Source organism: Elephantulus edwardii, unplaced genomic scaffold, assembly GCF_000299155.1.
Source record: "Elephantulus edwardii isolate Elephantulus edwardi_28Jun2011 unplaced genomic scaffold, EleEdw1.0 scaffold00111, whole genome shotgun sequence".
Lineage (NCBI taxonomy): Eukaryota > Metazoa > Chordata > Mammalia > Macroscelidea > Macroscelididae > Elephantulus > Elephantulus edwardii.
The window spans coordinates 8,640,066-8,659,760 of NW_006399861.1; the positions used below are offsets into that span (position 1 = coordinate 8,640,066).

At 40.5% G+C, this 19,695-nt stretch overlaps 1 protein-coding gene and 2 pseudogenes across 1 annotated transcript in view; all 3 read left to right on the forward strand.

Moving 5' to 3' along the window:
- Positions 1-7,665: 7,665 nt before the first annotated feature.
- On the forward strand, positions 7,666-11,398 carry LOC102873529 (annotated as a pseudogene).
- A 6,156-nt stretch (positions 11,399-17,554) lies between these two features.
- The window catches only part of NT5E (5'-nucleotidase, ecto (CD73)), a 121,916-nt gene continuing 119,775 nt past the window's right edge, over positions 17,555-19,695 (forward strand). The window contains exon 1 of the mRNA XM_006892133.1: positions 17,555-17,893. Coding sequence (XP_006892195.1) covers positions 17,555-17,893 — 339 coding nt within the window. The remainder of the gene's footprint in view (positions 17,894-19,695) is intronic.
- The window catches only part of LOC102861358, a 20,180-nt pseudogene continuing 18,553 nt past the window's right edge, over positions 18,069-19,695 (forward strand).

Sequence of the window (19,695 nt, forward strand, 5' to 3'; positions counted from 1 at the left end):
AATGAAAACACCACTTACCAAAACCTCTGGGAAACAGCCAAAGCAGTAATCGGAGGTCAATTTATAGCAATAAGCAAACACATCAAAAGGCAGGAAAAAATTATCATTGGCTCTCTAACTCAACATCTCCAACAAACTGCAAAAGAACAGCAAGAAAACCCAACAGCCTCTTTTGTGTTTCTGGTTAGGTTTACTTCCAAGTATTTAATCTTGTGATTAGCTATTGTGAAGGGTGTTGTTTTCCTTAGCTCCAGTTCTGTATTTTCTTTGTCACAGTAAAGAAATACAACTGATTTTTGTATGGTGATGGTGTATCCTGCTACTTTGCTGACTTAGTCCACTGTGTCCAATACTAACCAGAAACACAAAAGAGGCCGAAATTCTTAAATTCTGCCACCAAATCCCTCAGCTTAATGGCAAGGCTTGTGGATCATACAAATAGGATCTGTTAGTCTATCCATATAGGTGACAAAGTTAATCAAAGGCTCTGTAAGCCATTTTGGAAAATAAACCTTTGAAACTACAGAATACAAGGAAGACTTGTTAACACTTACTCAAATCTATGTACTAGCTACTAAAACAAAAGATGACAAAATTGAAGCTGTCTACAAATTTCTGTTGTTTGAAATTCATCACACTTGCAATCAAGATGCATTATGGATATTTTATGATAGGAATGTTGAAGTTGGAAACTAGGGATAAGGATTTATAGTTGTAAAATACAGTGTTAGTGATAGAAACAAAACTAAAGGTTGCATTATAGAATTTTTCACCTCAGTAATTTCTTCATTGAAAATATCTTTTTTAGAAAACACAAATGGCAACTATACATATAGATCTTGCCTGATGAAATATAAAGAAATCAAAGTGACTCGATCTGTGAAAAGAGACAATGGAAAACTCAATTTCACCCATTAGAAGGTGGAGCAGATTATAAGTTGCTTGCATGTAAATTCAAACTGAAAGGGTAAAAAAAAAGGAAAAAGAAAACAAATTCATAAAAACCAAAATACAAACCTGAGTATATCTCACCTGAATTGATCACCTCAAGAACAGATTTCAAGCACTGAACACTGATGACCAAAGACCAAATAAGTGGTAGAATAACATCAAGGACATCACACATGGAGAAAGCAAAAGGTAATTAAAAATACAGAGAAGATCAAAATAGGCAACAGAAGAGACATGGAACATGCTATTAAACATAAAGAAAGACGTTAAAGCAAGTAGAATACATAATGAAATAAGAGAGCTGAAAAGAGTATTCCAATGGGAAGCTTGAAAAGACAAAAAAAAGCATATTAATAATCAAATGTATAAAGACCTGGAGTTAGAAAACCAGAAGAAAAGAACATAGGCATCATTTTTCAAGTTAAAAGAATGAAAAGAAAAGATTCAATCGCCATCTTTTAACTCTGAGTATTTTAAGGGCAATGTATTGATTGGTCCAGTATCATGAAAAGAAGATAGAAGAATTGGTTAACAGAATTGGTTCAAAAGAACTGGTTAATATTGCACCATTTCAGGAAGCAGTATATGATCAACAGTAATAGTATTATATGAAGCAGACAAGTAGGACTGAGGGCATGAAGGGGGAAGAAATATAGATAAAATCTCTAAGAATGTATGCAATATCAATTGAGGTATTTAAAACGAACATATGTAGTTCTAAATGTGTTCACTCATTGATGTCAGTAAATGTGAAAGTGAAAGTAAATGTGACATCATTACTCACTAATGTGGCAAAATAAATTTGAAGAGATCTATATGTGTGCCCATTTTTTTTTAAAAAAAGGTGATCCAACAGAATGATGAAGAAATTATAGAGCAGTATCACTAATATTTCATGCAAGTAAAATCTTACTGAAAGTTATTAAAAAGAGACTGGTATAGCACATCAGCACAGAACTGCCAGAAATTCAAGTTAGATTAAGAAGAGGACAGAAATTAGGGATGTGAGATGGATCGCAGCTGAAAGTATAGAATGCCAGAAAGTTGTTTACTTTTGCTTTATTGACCAAGCATGTATAGGCATTCAACTGTGTGTAACATAACAAATTTTAAATCACATTGAGAATGGGAATCCTAGAACACTTAGCAGAGCCTGTACATGAGCCAAGAAGCAGTCATGCAAAGAAGAACAAGGTGATATTGCATAGTTTAAAAGCAGGGAAAGTGTGTATCAAGGTTGTGTGGTTTGGTTTTTGGTGGTTTGGGGTTGTTTTTGTTTGTTTGTTTGTTTGTTTTTTTACTGTACCTACTCAATCTGTAGGCTGAACAAATAATCAAAAAACGGGATAGTTGTTGTTAGGTGCTGTTTAATTTAATATAACTCATAGAAACTCTATGACCCCTGTCCTATCTTGTGTCATCTTCACACTTCCTAACACACTATAGAGCCCATTGTGTCAGTCACCACATCAATTCACCTGGTTGAAGATCTTCCTCTCCTTCACTGGCCCTTCATCCTTCCAAACATAAAGCTCCTCTCCAAGGAATAGTCTCTCCTAGCAGCATGCCTAAAGTATGTGAAGTCATCTTTGCCTCCAAAAAGCACTCTATCTGCACCCTCTCCAAGACATATTTATTTGTTCTTTTTCAATCCATGAATGCTCAGTGCTCTTCTTTAACACCACAAATCAAAGGCATCAATTCTTCTTCTGTCATTCTTATTCATTGTCCAGCTCTCAGATACATAGCAAGCGATCAGAAAGACCATGGCCTCAATCAGACGCATCTTAGTCCTCAAACTGACATCATTACTCACTAATAATTTGGAGAAGTTCCTAACTGCAGACTTTCTCAATGCAATACATCTCCTTATTCCCTGAGTGCTGATACCAAGGGTATTAATTGTGGATCCAAGTAAGATGAAGTTGTTGACAGTTTCAATCTTTTCTCCACCCACCAGGATGTTGCCTATGGGTCCCGTCTTTGTTTTATTGACATTGAGATGGCACCCAATAGAAGGCTACTTTTCTTGATCCTCTGCAACAAGTGCCTCAAGTCCTTCTCACTTTCAGCAAGCAAGGCTGTATCACCTGCATAACACAGGTTATTGATGAGTCTCCCTCCAATCCTGATGCCACATTATTCTTTATAGAGTCCAGTTTGTTGAATAATTTGCTTAGCACACAGATTAAATAGTTATGGAGAGAGAATACAACCCAAACACATTCTCTTTTTAATTTTAACCATGTAGTGTTTCCCTGTTCTTTTCCCACAACAGCCTCCTGTTCCATGTATAGGTTCCACATGAGCACAGTCAAGTGCTCTGGGATTCCCATTTATCTCAATATCAGCCACAATTTGTTATGATCCACACAGTGATACACCTTTGCATAGACAATAAAGCACAAATAAGCATTCTTCTTGTATTCTTTACTTTCATCCAGGACCCATTTGACATCAACAGTGATATCCCTGGTGCCATGGCCTCTTCTAAATCCTGCTTGAACTTCTGACAGTTCTATATCTGTGTACTGTTCAAGCCATTTTTAAATGATCTTCAGCATTATTTTGCTTGCATGTGATATGAATGGTATTTTTCAATAGTTTCCACATTCGGTGGGATCATCTTTCCAAATCATTGTTGGATCATCCTTCCTGAATGTAGAAAGAAAAGCTGGATAGTATGAAGAAATATGTAGAATCAGAATTGGAGGAAGACTCATTAACAATTAGTGATATGCAGATGATACTACCTTGCTTGTTGAAAATAAAAAGGAGTTGAATCATTTACTGAAGAAGATCAACTGTTATGTATATGCTTCAGAGTGGATTACACCTCAGTATAAAATAAAACAACCCAAAATCCTCGTAACTGACAAAAGCCAGGGTATTTTCATATGGAGAGAAAAGCTTACAGAAGACCAATGCCTTTGAATTATGGTGTTGGCAAAGAGTACCGAGTATTTCATGGACTGCCAAAAGAACAAACAAATCAGCCTTGGAGGAAATGCAATCAAGTACTCTTTAGAAGCAAGGATGGTGGGACTTCATTTCACATGTTCAGAAAGGCAAGTCCTTGGAAAAGGAAATCATGCTTGGGAGTAGGGTATCATAGAGAAAGAGGAAGATTCTCACCAACATAGACTGACTAGTTACTGTAACAATGTACTTAAGCACAGTAAAAAGGAGAAGGATGGAGTAGGATCAAGCAAGGTTTAATTCTGTTGTACATGTTGTTGTTATAGGGGCCATCAAGTCAAGCACAAATCATAACAACTCTATAAACAAAAGATATGAACTCTGTCCTATTCTGCAACAAACTCGTAATCCCTGACACATTAGAGCCTATTTACTACAGTCACTGCATCAATTCACCTGGTTGAGGGTCTTCCTTTCCTTCACCATCCCATCTCGCCTTTCCAAGCATAATGTCCTTCTCCAAGGAATAGCTATAAGTCAGAATCAATTTAACAGCACCTAACAACAACAACTGATTTCCAAGCTGGGCTCTACCACTACCCTATTCTAACTACCCTCTTTCTTTAGTGTTCATAGAGTTTTCAAAGGCCTGTTATTTAGGAAGTAGATGACCCATTCTGCTTCCTACTCTGTCTTAATCAGGGAACTCCAACAAAACCTGTCACACATGGGTAAGCCTTATGGCATTTGACACACCAGTGGCACAGATTTCAATATCATAGCAACCCCAAGTTATTTGCTTCCACAGAGCATCGTGTCAACCACTTGTTGCCAAAAACCAACCCAGAGGTGCTATTTATCGTATTTGTATTTTTGGTGAGCTATCTAATCCCTCTGGTAGAGTCACAAACAGTCCAAATTTGAGTAGTCCTAATGCTTCCTATTCTTCCTCTGCCATCCTTATTCATTGTCCAGCTCTCAGACACATAGTAAAGGACTGAAAGAGAACCATGGACTAAATCAGGCACACCTTAATCTTCAAAGTGACATGGTTGCTTCTTAGTCATTTGGAGAGTCTGACTGGAGACTCTCTCAATACATCTTCTGACTGCTGTTATCCAAGGGTGTTGGTTGTTGATCCAAGTAAGATGAAATCATTGACAATTTCAGACTTCCTCTCCTAGCAATATGTCCAAAGTATGTGAGACGAAGCTTTGCCATTTTTGCCTCTAAGAAGCACTCTGGCTGCACTTTCTCCAGGACATATCTGTTATTTTGGCAGTCCTTGGGATATTCAGTACTATTCTACAACCTCACAGCTCAAAGTCATCAATTCTTCTTTTGTCATTCTTGTTATCCCAACTGCTGTTCCCAAGGTTCCAAGTAACCTGAAGTCATCTGTGAAGATTGACAGTTTCAATCTTTTTTCCATCTATCATGATGTTACCTATCTGTCCAATGGTGAGAATTTTTTTTAATTTCTTGGTGTTGAAATGCAATTCATATGTAGTCTTTGATCTTGTGCAGAAAGAGCTTCAAGTCCTCCTCACTTTCAGCAAGCAAGATTGTGTCATCTGTATAACAAAGGTTATTGATTCTTTCTATCCTGATGTCACATTATTCTTCATGGAGTCCAGCTTCTTGAATGATTTGCTGTTTACAGATTAAATAAGTATGGTAAAATGATACAACTCTGATAACATCTTTCTTAATTTTCGACTATGTCATATTCCCTTGTCCTGTTCATGCTACAGCCTCTTAGTGTAGGTGTAAGTTTCACATGAACCCAATTAAGAGTTCTGGGATTCCATTCTTCTCACTATTAACCATAATTTGTGATCCATACAGTCAACTAACTTTGCACATTCATAAAGCACAAATACACGTTCTTTTGGTATTTTTGCTTTCAGCCAGAATCTATCTGACATCAGCAATGATAGGCTTGGTGCCAAAGCCTCTTCTAAATCCAACCTGAACTTCTGTCAATTCTCTGTTATGTACTGTTCTAGCCATTTTTGGATGATCTCCAGCAATATTTTGCTTGCATGTGATATTAATGGCATTTTGTTAGATCTCTGCTTTTGGGAATGGGAACAATTATGATTTTTTTTTTTTTTTAGTTAGCCGGTGAGGCAACTGTCCTCCAAATTTTCTGACATAGACAAGTGAGCAACTCCAGGGCTCCATCTGTTAGTTGAAACATGTCAATTGGTATTCCATCAATTCCTGGGACCTTATTTTTGTCAACTACTTCAGTGCAGCTTGAACTTCCTTCATTACCTTTGGCTCTTGATCATATGCTACTTCCTGGAATATTTGGGGATTGGCCAATTATTTTTGATACAGTGATTTTGTGTATTCCCTCCATCTTCTTTTGATGTTTCCTGATCATTCAAGATTTTGCCCATTGCATCTCTCAGTATTGCAACTGGAAGTTTGAATTTGTTTTTCTGCTCTTTTAGCTTGAGAAATGCTGGGGAAGTTCATCTTTTTTATTCTCTGACTCCAACTCTCTGTATATTCCATTACAATACTTTGCTTTGTCTTCTGGAGCTGCCCTTTGAAATTTTCAATTCAGCTCTTTTACTTCAACATCTCTTTCCTTTGTTTTGAGGTCTTGATGCTTTAGTGTGACTTCCAGCGTCTCCTCTGACATACATTTTGTTTTTTTCTTTCTCTTCTGCCTTTGTGAGGACGTTTTGCTCTATTCATGGATGATATCCTTAAATGTATGTCATCTCACAGCTCATCAGATCTTCAGTCATTGGTGTTCAGTGCTTCCAACCTATTCTTGATATAATTTTTAAATTCAGGTGGGATAGACTCAAGATTGTATTTTGGTTCTTGTGGACTTGTTTTCATTTTCTTCTTCCTCAATTTGAACTTGCATATGAGTAATTGATGGTCTGTTCCAGAGTCAGAACCTCGTCTGGTTTTTACTGTTTATATTGAGCTTCTCCAATGATTCTTTCCACAAATGTAGTCAATCTTATTCCTGCAGTTTATCAGGTGAGGTACTTGTGTAAAGTCAGCTTTTGTGTTCCTTGGAAAAGGTATTCACTATAAATAAATCATTGAATGTACAACATTATTCACTCTTCAACCTCATTTCTATCACAGTCTGTACTTTCCAACTCCATTCCTTTTTCATAGTTTTCATTTTGTACATTCAAAGTATCACTTACAATTAATGCCTCTCAAATACATGTTTGGTCAATTTCACACTGCAAAATCTGGTAAAACCTTAAATTTCCTCCTCTTTAGCTGTTATGCAAGGAGAGGAAGTGAATTCTATTAAGAGGAGTGAATACTATTTGCCTTGGTTTGTAGTATCTGTGAATAATGAGTTGAAAAAGAAAAAAATGAGATGTTTTGTACAATCTTTAAAAGAAGTAAAGCCATTTCTTAAATCTAGAACTGCAATGGAGCTCAAGAGGAGGTGCAACACCTTCATTACCTTGATTGAAAGAGAAAACATGAAGCTGGAAGAAAAGAAGGCATGGACCAAACCCTTCAAACAGAGAAACACAAAATGGGCGGAGTCCCTGATGGTCAAGGAAGAAAAAAGAAGTTGGAACTGCGAATATATTTTTGTTTCATAATCACAAAATTTAAACCAGTGGTTCTTTAATTTACAAGTCTTCATAAGAACAGCACAATGTTCAACTGTTATGTCATTAAAAGGCATCAGGTTTATTTGTTTACTAAGATAAAAGGATAATATGTAGTTTCCTCTTTTAAATACAACAGCTGTTGTTGAAGACCAAGGGTAAAGTATTTTTACAAGTATTAATAATGAGACAGAACACCAAGAGTGTAGAAGAACGGAAGTAAAGCAGGAGGCGAACAGTTCTTGAACAACTTAAGCAAACTGAAGCATGGATTCATTGCCAGGGAGTAAATCACAAAGATAATTCAATGCAGGTGAAGCTAAACTTTTTCTATTGAAAACCTGCTTGACTCAGCAGGGAGAGGTTAGCAAACACAATGTAAGAATCCTGTAAATGCTTAAGGATTGCCTTAATGTCTACCCCTGTAGACATTTAAGCATTGCCTTAGTGCTTCAGGATTAATTCCAGCTGGTACCAGCCTCCCTCATAGCCTGAAGAAGCATTCTGTTTATTACAAATATTTAGTATGAAATTTGGCTTGCTATAAGTTGTGCTGAAAATTTTTTTATCTTTAATAGTTCAAGCAATACAATATTTAAAAAAAATTAAGTCAATCCAATTGGACTAAGTACACTGTTGGAACACAGTTCAAATTCACCAGCCACTCCACAGGAGAAGGATGGGCAATCTTCCAGTGTGATTAACCACCTCTGAAAACCCACTGAAGGGTCAGCTATGGTTCTAACTAGACGGCACACAACAACAACAACATTAATTTCAACTGTTTTTGTCAAGTTCTGACATCAAGGCACAAAGTGACAGCAGGGAAAGCTGGTGACTATTAACTGCTGAAACCACCTAGATCGAGAAGGTGGTTCTCCACAAGCACAGGATTCTGGACATTCTGGATACCACACAACACAGAACATGTGCTAGACTACAGTAACAACCAAATGTGCTTGTATACCAGACTACCACCACACTGTTGCTGTTGTTCTTGTTAGGTGCCATTGACTCAGAATGATCTTATGAACATTTGTTTGCCCTAAGACAAAACAGTGAGGATCACCTTGTAACACAGACAAGGGAGACTGCCAAATTCTGGATGACCAAGCACTGGTGAACACAGCCAGGATGTGGTCATCAACTGGAAGACCTGACACACAGCCACACACAGGATGCAGCCACTACCTACAGTACCATGGAAAACCAAAAGTGGAGCCTCTATATTTTCCTTAGCGAAACCTCCTTTAGTCCAACAGACCGGGAGGCAGATTTGAGAAATTCATGTTCCCTTTCATCTATATGCCAATATATAATAAAACTCTCGTTTCCCAGCCTACTCATCTCTGAAACTTGCTTTTATTGAAATTTTTATTAAAATTTTATTTTATACTGGTTTACTTACAAAGTTCATATACATTGTTTTTCACAGTGGATCTTGCCCATTTCCTTCACCCCCCATCCGTCAAATTGTGTGACCCTATGATTAGCCACCCTCCTACCCCCCATCCTCACCCCTCTGCTTCCCCCTGTCCCTCTTGAATCCTCATACATGCTCTACAACAGTAGTCTTACACAGTGTTTGTCCTTATGGGACTGAGTTAGTTCAATTATCATAATGCTCTCCAGTCCCTCCCAAGTTAGGTAGTGATTAAAAAAATCCTTGCTCCTACATGCTATGTAGTATTCCATCATGTGAATGTACTATTATTTCTCAATCCATTAGATCATGGTTGGACATCTGGGCTGTTTCCATGTTCTTGCTATGATGAATAACACTGAAATGAACATTGATGTACAAGTCCCCATTTGTGCCTCAGTTCTTGTTCTCTCTGATGTTGGCTTTTGACTGCAGATCTGTGACTTTGCAGTAACAACTGTCTGAGACCAAGGAGGAGGATCTTTCTGAAAAGTGCCAGCAAAGTATGTTTTTATTGTCACTTGCTTCTAATATTGCTGTTGTTAGCTACCATCAAGTCAACTCACAGCAACCTTATGAACTACAGAACTGGACTCTGTCCTATCCTGTGTTATTCTCATTATCTCTGACACCTTGAGTTGACTGCTGCAATTTCTGTACCAATCCATCTGATTGAGCATCTTCCCCTCCTTTATTGACTTTCCATCTTTCCAAGCATGATGTCTCTTTCTAAAGAATAGCCTCTACTAGCAATTCTCAAAATAAGTGAGACAAAACTTTGCCATCCTTGCCATCAAGGAGAATTGTGACTGCACTTTATCCAAGACATTTCTGTTTGCTCTTTTGGAAGTTCATAGAATATTCAATACTATTCTCCAACACCACAATTCAAAGGCATTGATTCTGCTTTCATCCTTATTCATTGTCCAGTTCTCAGTTAGCCAGTGAGTGATTGAAAACTCCATGGCCTGAACAGATAAACCTTAATTTTCAAACTAACATCATTGCTCCTCAGTATTTTGTATAGGTCCATGACATAGACTTGCTCAATGCAATACATCTTCTGATTTCCTGACCACTGATATCAAGGGTGTTGATTGTGAGTCCAAGTATATGAAATAATTGACCATTTCAACCCTTTATCTACAATGATATTGTTTATTAGTCCAGTGGTGAGGATTTCTGTCTTTTAATGTTGAAATGCAATCCATAACTGAAGGCTGGATTTTTTTATCTGCTGCAGCAAGTGTTTCAAGTCCTCAGTTTCAACAAGCAAGGTTGTGTCATCTGCATAATACAGGTTATGGATGAGTCTTTCTCTAATCCTGATGCCATATTCTTCTTAATAGTTCACCTTGAGTGTTATGTTCAAAATACAGGTTGAATGTTGTTGTTGTTATTGTTAAGTACCATCAATTTGAACACAACTCTTAGTGACCCTGTGAACAAAACATCTGAACCCTGTTCTATCCTGTGTCATTCTCACACTTCCTAACACACAAGAGCCCACTGCAGCAATCACCTTGTCAATCCACCTGGTTGAGGGTCTAAGAATAAAGAAAGGATACAATCTTGATGTACACCTATTTTATTTTAAATCATGCAATATTCAGAATTTCTATCATCAATATATAATGCAAATGATAGTTCTCAGATTTCCTTTCTGAAAAGTTAATATAATGATAAAAATTCTAAACAAGTTAAAATAAAAAAGAACTTCCTTATAAAACTAACAACAAAAGACCTACACCATTACCTTTAACTTTGTCACCAATAGAAGTGACAGATTCTTGGAGCGGCCCAGGCCGGCGCTGCGAGCAGCAACCACATCGGTGTTAGGGAAGCTTTTCGGGGCAGGAGGGGGTAAGGCCAGCAAGGGCGGGCCGACCCCACAAGAAACCATCCAGCGACTGCGGGACACGGAGGAGATGCTAAGCAAGAAACGAGTTCCTGGAGAAGAAGATCGAACAGGAACTGACTGCTGCCAAGAAACAGGGCATCAAAAACAAGCACGCGGCCCTCCAGGCACTCAAACGCAAGAAGAGATATGAGAAGCAGTTGGCACAGATTGACGGCACCCTAACAACCATCGCGTTGCAGCGGGAGGCCTTGGGGAATGCCAACACTAATACCGAGGTGCTCAAGAATATGGGCTATGCCGCCAAGACCATGAAGACTGCTCACGACAACATGGACATCGATAAAGTCGATGAGTTAATGCAGAACATTGCTGACCAGCAAGAACTCGCAGAGGAGATCACAACAGCTATTTCAAAACCTGTTCATTTTGGAGAAGAGTTTGATGAGGATGCTTTCATGGCAGAAGTAGAAGAACTAGAACAATAGGAACTAGACAAGAATTTGCAGGAAATCAGGGGACCCTAAACAGTCCCTCTACCAAATGTTCCCTCTATAGCCCTACCATCAAAACCAACCAAGAAGAGAGGAAGACAACGACATGAAAGAATTGGAGACCTGGGCTGGAACCATATAACTGGTCCAGCCCCAGGCTAGGCCCAGACAGACTTTGGTGGCCTGAAGCAGTGGGCAGGCGCATGTGCAGGCAGGGCAGGCAGGACACGATGCAGGCAGATTGCCATCTCGCTGAATCCCACTCCAAAGCACTAGCGCCGCATCACTGCTCACTCTGCATAGCATGGGTCTGCACCTAGCCGGCGGGTGGGGGAGAGGGGTGGGCGATGGGATGGGAGGTGCCTGCTGTTTATAATGTTGAATTTCTGTAAAATAAACTGTATTTGCAAATTTAAAAAAAGGAGTGACTGATTCTTATTACATACCAATTTTTGCAGAGATCTTGAAATATTGTGCACATTTATCACTGCTTCAAAAGCACATCACTACCTTGCTTGCTGAAAGTTAAGAGTAGTAGAAGCACTCTTAATTGCTTCTATTGTCCGTAGAGTCACTAAGAGTCAGAAATTTCAGGAAGTACCACATGAACTTCCTAACGCTAAGATGATGAGAGGTTCCATCTCACATACTTTGGACATATTTCTAGGAGAGGTTATTACTTGGACAGGGATATTAAGCTTGGGAAGGTAGAGGGTAGTGAAGAAGAGGAAGACCTCCAACAGTGACTGCTGCAATAGGCTTGAATGTGTCATAGATTGTGAAGACGGTACAGGAAAGGACAAGGTTTAGTTCTGTTGTTCATAGAGTTACTATGAGTCTTACCTGATGGCACCTAACAACAAAAACAACAAACTATATGAGCAAAAACCAATAGTATTGAAGGATGAAGTTCAAGCTGCACTGAAGGCATGGATAAAAATAAGGCCCAATGAATCAATGGAATACCAACTGACACATTTCAACTAACAGATGCACCTGGTGTGCTCACCAGTCTAGGTCAGGAAATTTGGAGGTCAACAAATCTGCCTTGTCAACTGACTGGAATAGATCCAAATTTGTTCTCATTCACAAGAAAAGTTACTCAACTGAATATAGAAATTATAGAACAGTATCATTAGCATCACATGCAAGCAAAATATTACTGGAAGATCATCAGTACACTAACAGAGAACTGGCAGATGTTCAAGCTGGGTTAGAAGAGGCTGCAGATATTATGATATCTGATGTCAAATGGATCCTGGATAAAAGCAGAGAATACAAGAAGAATGCCTATTTGTGTTTTATTGACTATATAAAGGTGTTTAAATGTGTGGATTATAACAAACTATGGCTAACATGGAGAAGAATGGGAATCCCAAAACATTTAATTGTGCTCATGTGAAATCTCTACCTAGATCAAGAAGCTGTTGTCCAAATAGAGCAAGGGGACACTACATGGTTTAAAATCAGGAAAGGTGTGTGTCAGAAATGGATCTTTTCTCCATATCTATTCAATCTGCATGCTGAAGAAATAATTTAAGAAGCTGGATTCTTTGAAGAATATTATGGCATCAGAATCAGAGGAAGACTCATCAATAATCTGTGCTATGCTGATGACACAGCTTTGCTTGCTGAAAGTGAGGAGGACTTGAAGTGCATGCTGCAGAAAATCAAGAACTGTAGCCTTCAATATGGATTACATTTCAACATCAAGAAAACAAAGGTCCTCATCAACACAGGGCCAACAGAACATCATGATAGATAAAGGACAGAAGTTATCAACTATTCCATCTTCCTTGGATCAACTGCCAAAATCTTTGACACCAGCAGTCAGGAGATGAGAAGATGTGCTGCATTGGAAAATTTCACTATAAGAGACCTCTCCACAATATTTATAAGCAAAGACTATGGTGTGCCAGAGTCAAGCCATGGTCTTTTCAAACACCTTCTATGTATCTGAGAAATGGACAATGAATAAGGATGACAGAAGAATGAATGCTTTGAGTTGGGGTGTTGGAGAAGAGTACTAAGTATCTCATGGACTGCCAAAGAACAAATAGATATGTCTAGGGGAAAGTGCAGCCAGAGTGATGAAGCTCTGTTTCTCACACTTTGGACATGTTGCTAGCAGAGGCTATTCCTTGGAAAGAGAGCTCATGCTTAGAAAGATGGAGGGTTAGTGAAAAAGAGGAAGACAACCCCCTCCCATGAGATAGATTGAGACTGACTGCAGCAATGGGCTCAAATGTGTCAAAGATTATGAGGTTGACACAGGATAAAACAGGTATAATGCCTATTTTTCATAAGGTCACTATGAGTTATGTTCAACTTGAAGGCACTTAACACCAATTCACTAATCTTAGTGATGTAAGGTCAAAGTTATGATTATAATGGTTATGTTTCAAAGTTATGGTTATATAATGGTCATTGCAATCTTCTTCTAATGAGGTGCTTGACCATCACCACAAGGTATCAGACAACTTGTGGCTGTATATCTGGTTTATTCAGTCACAAAGCCTTAAAGCCATCTGTATTCAAATGGAGACCAGCCTTCACATTGAACTTCCCATTATCATAGGTTCACAATTGTCTTTTTTCAGAGCGTTGCGTGAAAGAATGTAGTTCCGCATAATTTTGGGGAGAAAAGCATTTAAAAATTAGCATTCTAAATGAAGGTCATGCTCCTGCCCCTTTTCAAAATCTAGGATTTATCTCCGAAAAATGTTTATGTTCGGAAGATTTCAAGACTGCTCCAAGCTTCTTATTAATTCCTTAGCTCATATGGGCTATTTGTGTCAATCTAAACAATCTTTTTAAGCTCAAAATTCTGTTGTTTTTAAAAAGAATCATTGGTTTAAAAAATCTAATTCAAATAATTTCATTCAGACATGGCAGTAAAAACAATTTAGGAACACGTGAAATCAGGCTATCTCGGCCCCATCGTCTTTCCGTGGTACTTCCTCATGATCTTGGAAGCATTTAGAGCCATGTGAATGGAGGACAATATGGGTCGACAGCTGTAAAAGACTGTGTTTGTTTTAAGACACTTTGAAGGATAACTCTTCTTTTTTTCTCTCTCTCTCCTTTTCTCTCTTCTCTCTTTTGCTGCCAAGAAGCGTTGGCCTTTGCTTCATCTCTGAGGATTTTTTAGTTCAGAAAAACCTTTCTACTTTCAGAAAAAGGGCTGGGCAAGGGTGGAATCTTCCATTATGAACAACAACAAAAACACCTCCTGTCTTCTGCAGCGGGCATCAACCTTGCCTCACCACCATATTGTCCCATCTTTGATGAAGGAGAAATGTAAATTTAACACTGATTACATCCTGCTCTTTCTTGTGATTTCATTTTCTCTACAACCATTCTGAGGCCTCGCTCTTCTATTTCTTCTCCAGGACCAATCTCTCTACTTGATATTTTCCTGTCCTCACTCTGAATTAAAATCAGAAAAGGAGTGTATCAGGGGTGTGTCCTGTCTTCAAAACTTTTCAATCTATATGCAGAACAGATAATTTGGGAAGATGGTCTTTATAAGGAGGAATGTGGCATCAGACTTGATGGAAATTCATCAACAACTTGCACTATGCAAACACAACCTTTCTAGTTGAAATTGAGGAAGACTGAAGTATCTACTGCAGAAAGTCAGACTGCAGTCTTCAAAGTGGTTTTAAGCTCAACAACAAGAAAACAAAGAGTCTCACCACTGGGCCAACTGGTAGCAGCACTTGAAAGGGTGGAGGGACAATGCAGGAGAGGAAGACCCTGGATGGGATGGGTTGACACAGTGATTGGGTAAATAGAGGCAGGTGTGTTGGAGACAGTGAGATTGGCTCAGGATAGGACAGGGTTCAGAGCTATTGTGCATAGGGTCACTATGAGTCACAGTCACCCTGACAACACATAACAACAACATGCCTTCGTATAAATCAATGAGAAGGGCACTCAGCGTAACTTATTCTTGTCCTAAATTCACAACTTTCGTCTAATCATGAAAAAGCATGAGACAAATTAAAATTGACAGAAACTCATTGCCATGAGTCAAAATTAACTCGTATCTGGTCCACATTAGGCTTCTGATGCTGTTAAAGCACCCAAGAGGAGACTACATACAACAAAGCAATTCCCTACAAAACATGCCATCAGAGAAGCATGCAAACACCTAACTAACTAACCCACCACCAGTGAGGGAAGTACGACTCACATGGATTCTCCATGGCTTTTTCAAGGCCTTAAATCTCTAGGGGAGGAGGTTCCTCAGCTTTCCCTCACAGACCTTTCAACTTACACTTAGACACTACTCAGCAGGGCTGCTTGAGAAACTGACGTTGATTAGAAATTAGTGGTGCCCTAGACAAGCGCCTGGAACATAAAAAGAAGGTTAATGGAACAGCTGATAAAATCTTTATTATAACTAATAGTTTTGTACCAATGGTGATTTTTTAAAAGTTGATAATTAAACAAGATGACATTAGAGGACTCATAGTGAAAGCTGTGTGGGAACTCTGTATAACCTCTGTAGCTCTTCTGTAAAGAAAAAAATATTTAAGATTTTATCTTAAATTTTAAGATTTAAAAAAAAAACCTACTAGTTTCTTTAACTGGCTTCTAGCACAGATGCTTCTGCAATCGTTATGGTCAACCCTGGGCAAAAGATTTACACTTCTAGACTCAAATCTACATCCTAAAGGCAAGGTTGGTGGTGTGGTGCACTTGGGATGAGTTGTAGGGATTCCATATACTTTTCTCTGTAAAGTCTAATTCATGGGACATCCAGTAAATACTCCTAAGCAAGTCTTCCCTTTACCCTTTCCAATGTGACTAAATTGATGATTGTTGTCATTGTGTACCGTTGAGTCAAAACCCACCCATAGCTGACCCTCCAGCAGACTTTCAGAGACAGTTTATCACATGGAGGAGATTGCCCAACGTGGAGGAGTTGGAGAAGGCAGCCTTGAGGATTGCAGCTCAGTTTCTTGCCAGTAGGCCATCAAAGCTCTCACTTAAATACAGAAGACAATTGTTAAGTAGTGAGAAAGTCTGCGCTAATTTGTAAACAGATGATGATAATAATTTAATTTCTAAATTCCTGTTACTGCCTTCCTTGCCAAAAGTGTTGTATTAAAATAGAGAAGAGATAAAGAAGAGATGATACCCAAGACAATCTCAAAAAAGGGGCAGGAAAGTGAGAGAAGAACCAGAGGCCTGCTCTCTTCTTTTTAGCTCCTGGGGGCTGTCCAAGCAGGGCTACTGTTTTCTCACCCAGACTGTGGCTCTGAATAAAGGAGGGACTGACTGGGTTCCAAAGATTTCTTAGTTTCTGGGATACTTTTTAAAAAATAATTATTGGCATGCTTACCAAGTTCGTATACATTGTGTTTCTTCACTCACATTGTGTTTCATACAAACATTCTCCTCCATTATGTTTTATAAAATTAATCACCATTGGACCTTGCCCTGTGTCCCCTCCCCCCTCCTCCCACCAAACTGTGCAACCCTGTGCTTTCGCCCAACGGCTTAGTGACACAGTCTCATAAGGACAAATACTGCATAAAACCATTACTGACAAATAGAGGGTAACGAGCTTCTGGGATTCTTTGTCTAAGAAATGTAGACTCGGTCCATTCTGGAACCTGAGAGCTGGTGTTAGTATCTGGTGTTAGCTCCCTTTTCGCTGCACACGGTGGGAAGTGTACCCTCTCTCACCTCCTTCCTCTCTCCATTCTTTCCTCTCCTTTCTGTCTTTCTGTGTTTTCAACGCAACCGTAAACCCGACACAAAACGTTCATTCCCCTTTTCGAAAAGAAAAAAAAAACAAAATTCTAGCTTCAAAAGTGGCAAAAATCAGTGGGGCGTTCACGCAGACTCCGTGGCCACTTGCCTTGCTCCGGGGAAAGCGCAGCCCACCCGCAGTGGGCCTGTCAGCGCCAGGTTCCCATCTGCGGCCAGGACGGCGGCGAGTACCCAACGCCCCGTGGAGAACAACTTCCCCACTGTTCCCGTAAGGAGCGGGTGCCTGCCGCCAGATCGTGGTGTCCGGGTCGGGTCGGGTGACGCCGGGCCAGCCTCCAGCCCGGCCCCGGCCCGCCCACCACGCCCGGCGCGGCCCGTCCTGGCCCGTCCTGGCCCGTCCTGGCCTAGCCCACCCCGCCCGCTGGTCCGGCGCGGAGCCCAGAGCCCAACACCCGCTGCGCACGCTCGCACTCGGCTCTTCGCTGCGCGCTCTCTGGAGCTTAGCGTCCGCCGCGCACGCTTGCACTCGGCTTCAGGGCTCCTCGCCCCGCGCTTTCCGCTGGTTGCGGCCATGTGTTCCCGAGTCTGGCGAGCGCCCGCGTTGCACGTCCTGGCTCTGGGCACGCTGCTGTGGCCGGCGGCTGGCGCCTGGGAACTCACCATCTTGCACACCAACGATGTGCACAGCCGCCTGGAGCAGACCAACGAGGACTCTGGCAAGTGTGTCAACGCCAGCCTGTGTGTGGGCGGCATGGCTAGGCTCTACACCAAAGTCAAGCAGATCCGCCAACAAGAGGCCAATGTGCTGCTGCTCGACGCCGGCGACCAATACCAAGGCACCATCTGGTTTACCGTGTACAAAGGCTCCGAGGTGGCGCACTTCATGAACGCTCTGTCCTATGATGCCATGGTAAGACACAGCTAGCCTGGGCGCGGCGCGTGCGGGGAGGCTCAAGAGCCTGGGGTGGGCGTTCTGGAGGAACAGAGAAACGTAAGAGAGAAGCAGCTGAGGGCATGGGTGGCAAGCCTACAAATAGTTGCTAAGAGATGGTGAGAACGAAGCAAGACAAGCCAGAGTGCCCCGCATGGATGGAGACATGGACATACCTGGGACAAGTCAGTTTCACGGTGTAGATGTTAATTGCGCCCGCGCTATGTGATGGGGTTACTTAGAGGGGCCAGACTGGGCCCTTTTACAAGAGGTTCAGCTGGGTTGCGTAAGAGAATTGAGTGCCAGAGACTGAGCTCGAACTGTCGCGCATCTCTCATTTATTGCAAAGAACACTTTCTCCTTATTTTGTTGAAAAGAGAGCAAGAGTCAAAGAGGTTGCACAAATGCCAACAGCTCAAATAAGTTAGAAGCACAAAGCTCACAGCTGTGGGGTACATTCGTGGATCAAACACCTTCTGTTAGTAGGACGTTGGGCAAAGTATTTCTTCTCTCTGTGTCTCAGTTCCATCCTCTATGAAATCCTTTCGTCTACCTCAGGGGTTGCTTGGCCATAGTATGATCTCAGCAAATACAAATTCTTACCCTTGCCAGACACTATGGTGTATAGATTAAGATGCTCTGGCAGCATAATTTGAGTTGTTCCACAAACCAGCAGCAGCTGGTTGGAATCAGCCATTTGCGCAGAGAGAAGAAGGTGAGCAGTCTTGGACAGACAGACATACAGCCTCGGAGACCTAAGGAATGGCCACTGTGAGTCAGGATTTACTCCACTGCCATGAATTTAGGTAGTATAAATTAAAAAAAGAAAGAAAAACAAAAACCCCTTTAGCGAATGCCAAAATACAAAAACACTGGAACTTCAAAAGGTTTCAATACGTTGGGGTTTCAAAGGATTTCAGTAAAACAGGTTTGGCAGCACAGTTGTACGAAGAGAGTCCAATTTGACTCTTAACAGCCACTTAAAACATGTGAAGCCTTGAAAAGTCCTGCTACAAACTGTCTTTTTTTTTTTTTTTTTTTTTTGGTAGACTGAATCCTAGGAAAGGAGGCTACCCAGCAGCAGATAAGTATGAGGGGAAATACACCTGCTCTTTTAAAAAAAATAAACCACCCTAGCTTAACCCTGGGTAAAAGCCTAATGTAAAGGGATTTGGCGTTTGAGCCTTCCTACCCAGAAGATCCCAGGAAGAAGGCAAGCTTGGTGACCCAGTTCTGAAAACTCCAAACCCTGTTCAACAGCTAGGTCTGCACCAACACACATGGGTTTCCCATGAATCAGAGTGGACTTACTGGCTTTTTTTTTAAATGGATTCAGCAAGAATGTGGAGAAACTAGAGGCCAAGAAGTCTTGGAAACTTCAGAAAAAGAACAGAGCAAGAAAGCCAGAGTAATCTGCTAAGTACACATCAGTTGAAGAAAAGGGGACATGTGATCCAGGCTGGAAAAGAGAATAGTGCTGTGGGAGGTCGGGAGAGCACAATGCTGTTTTCCTCCTGGAAACGTAGGGTTGAATTTGGGGTTTATTTTTGGGGTTTCAGTAAGAGAGCAGGTCATTTTAGAGAGATGAAGCTAGGCTCTTCTTGTTGCTTTCAGATTGTCAGGAACATTCAGAACAGAAATAATTCAGATAGACCCCGGAGCTACCGGGTTCATATGGGGACCTGACCAGCACTGAGACTCCAAGGATCAAGAAGTTGGTGGTTTGGATTTTTGGGTTGTTTTGTGTGTGTGTGTGTGTGTGTGTGTGTGTGTGTGTGTGT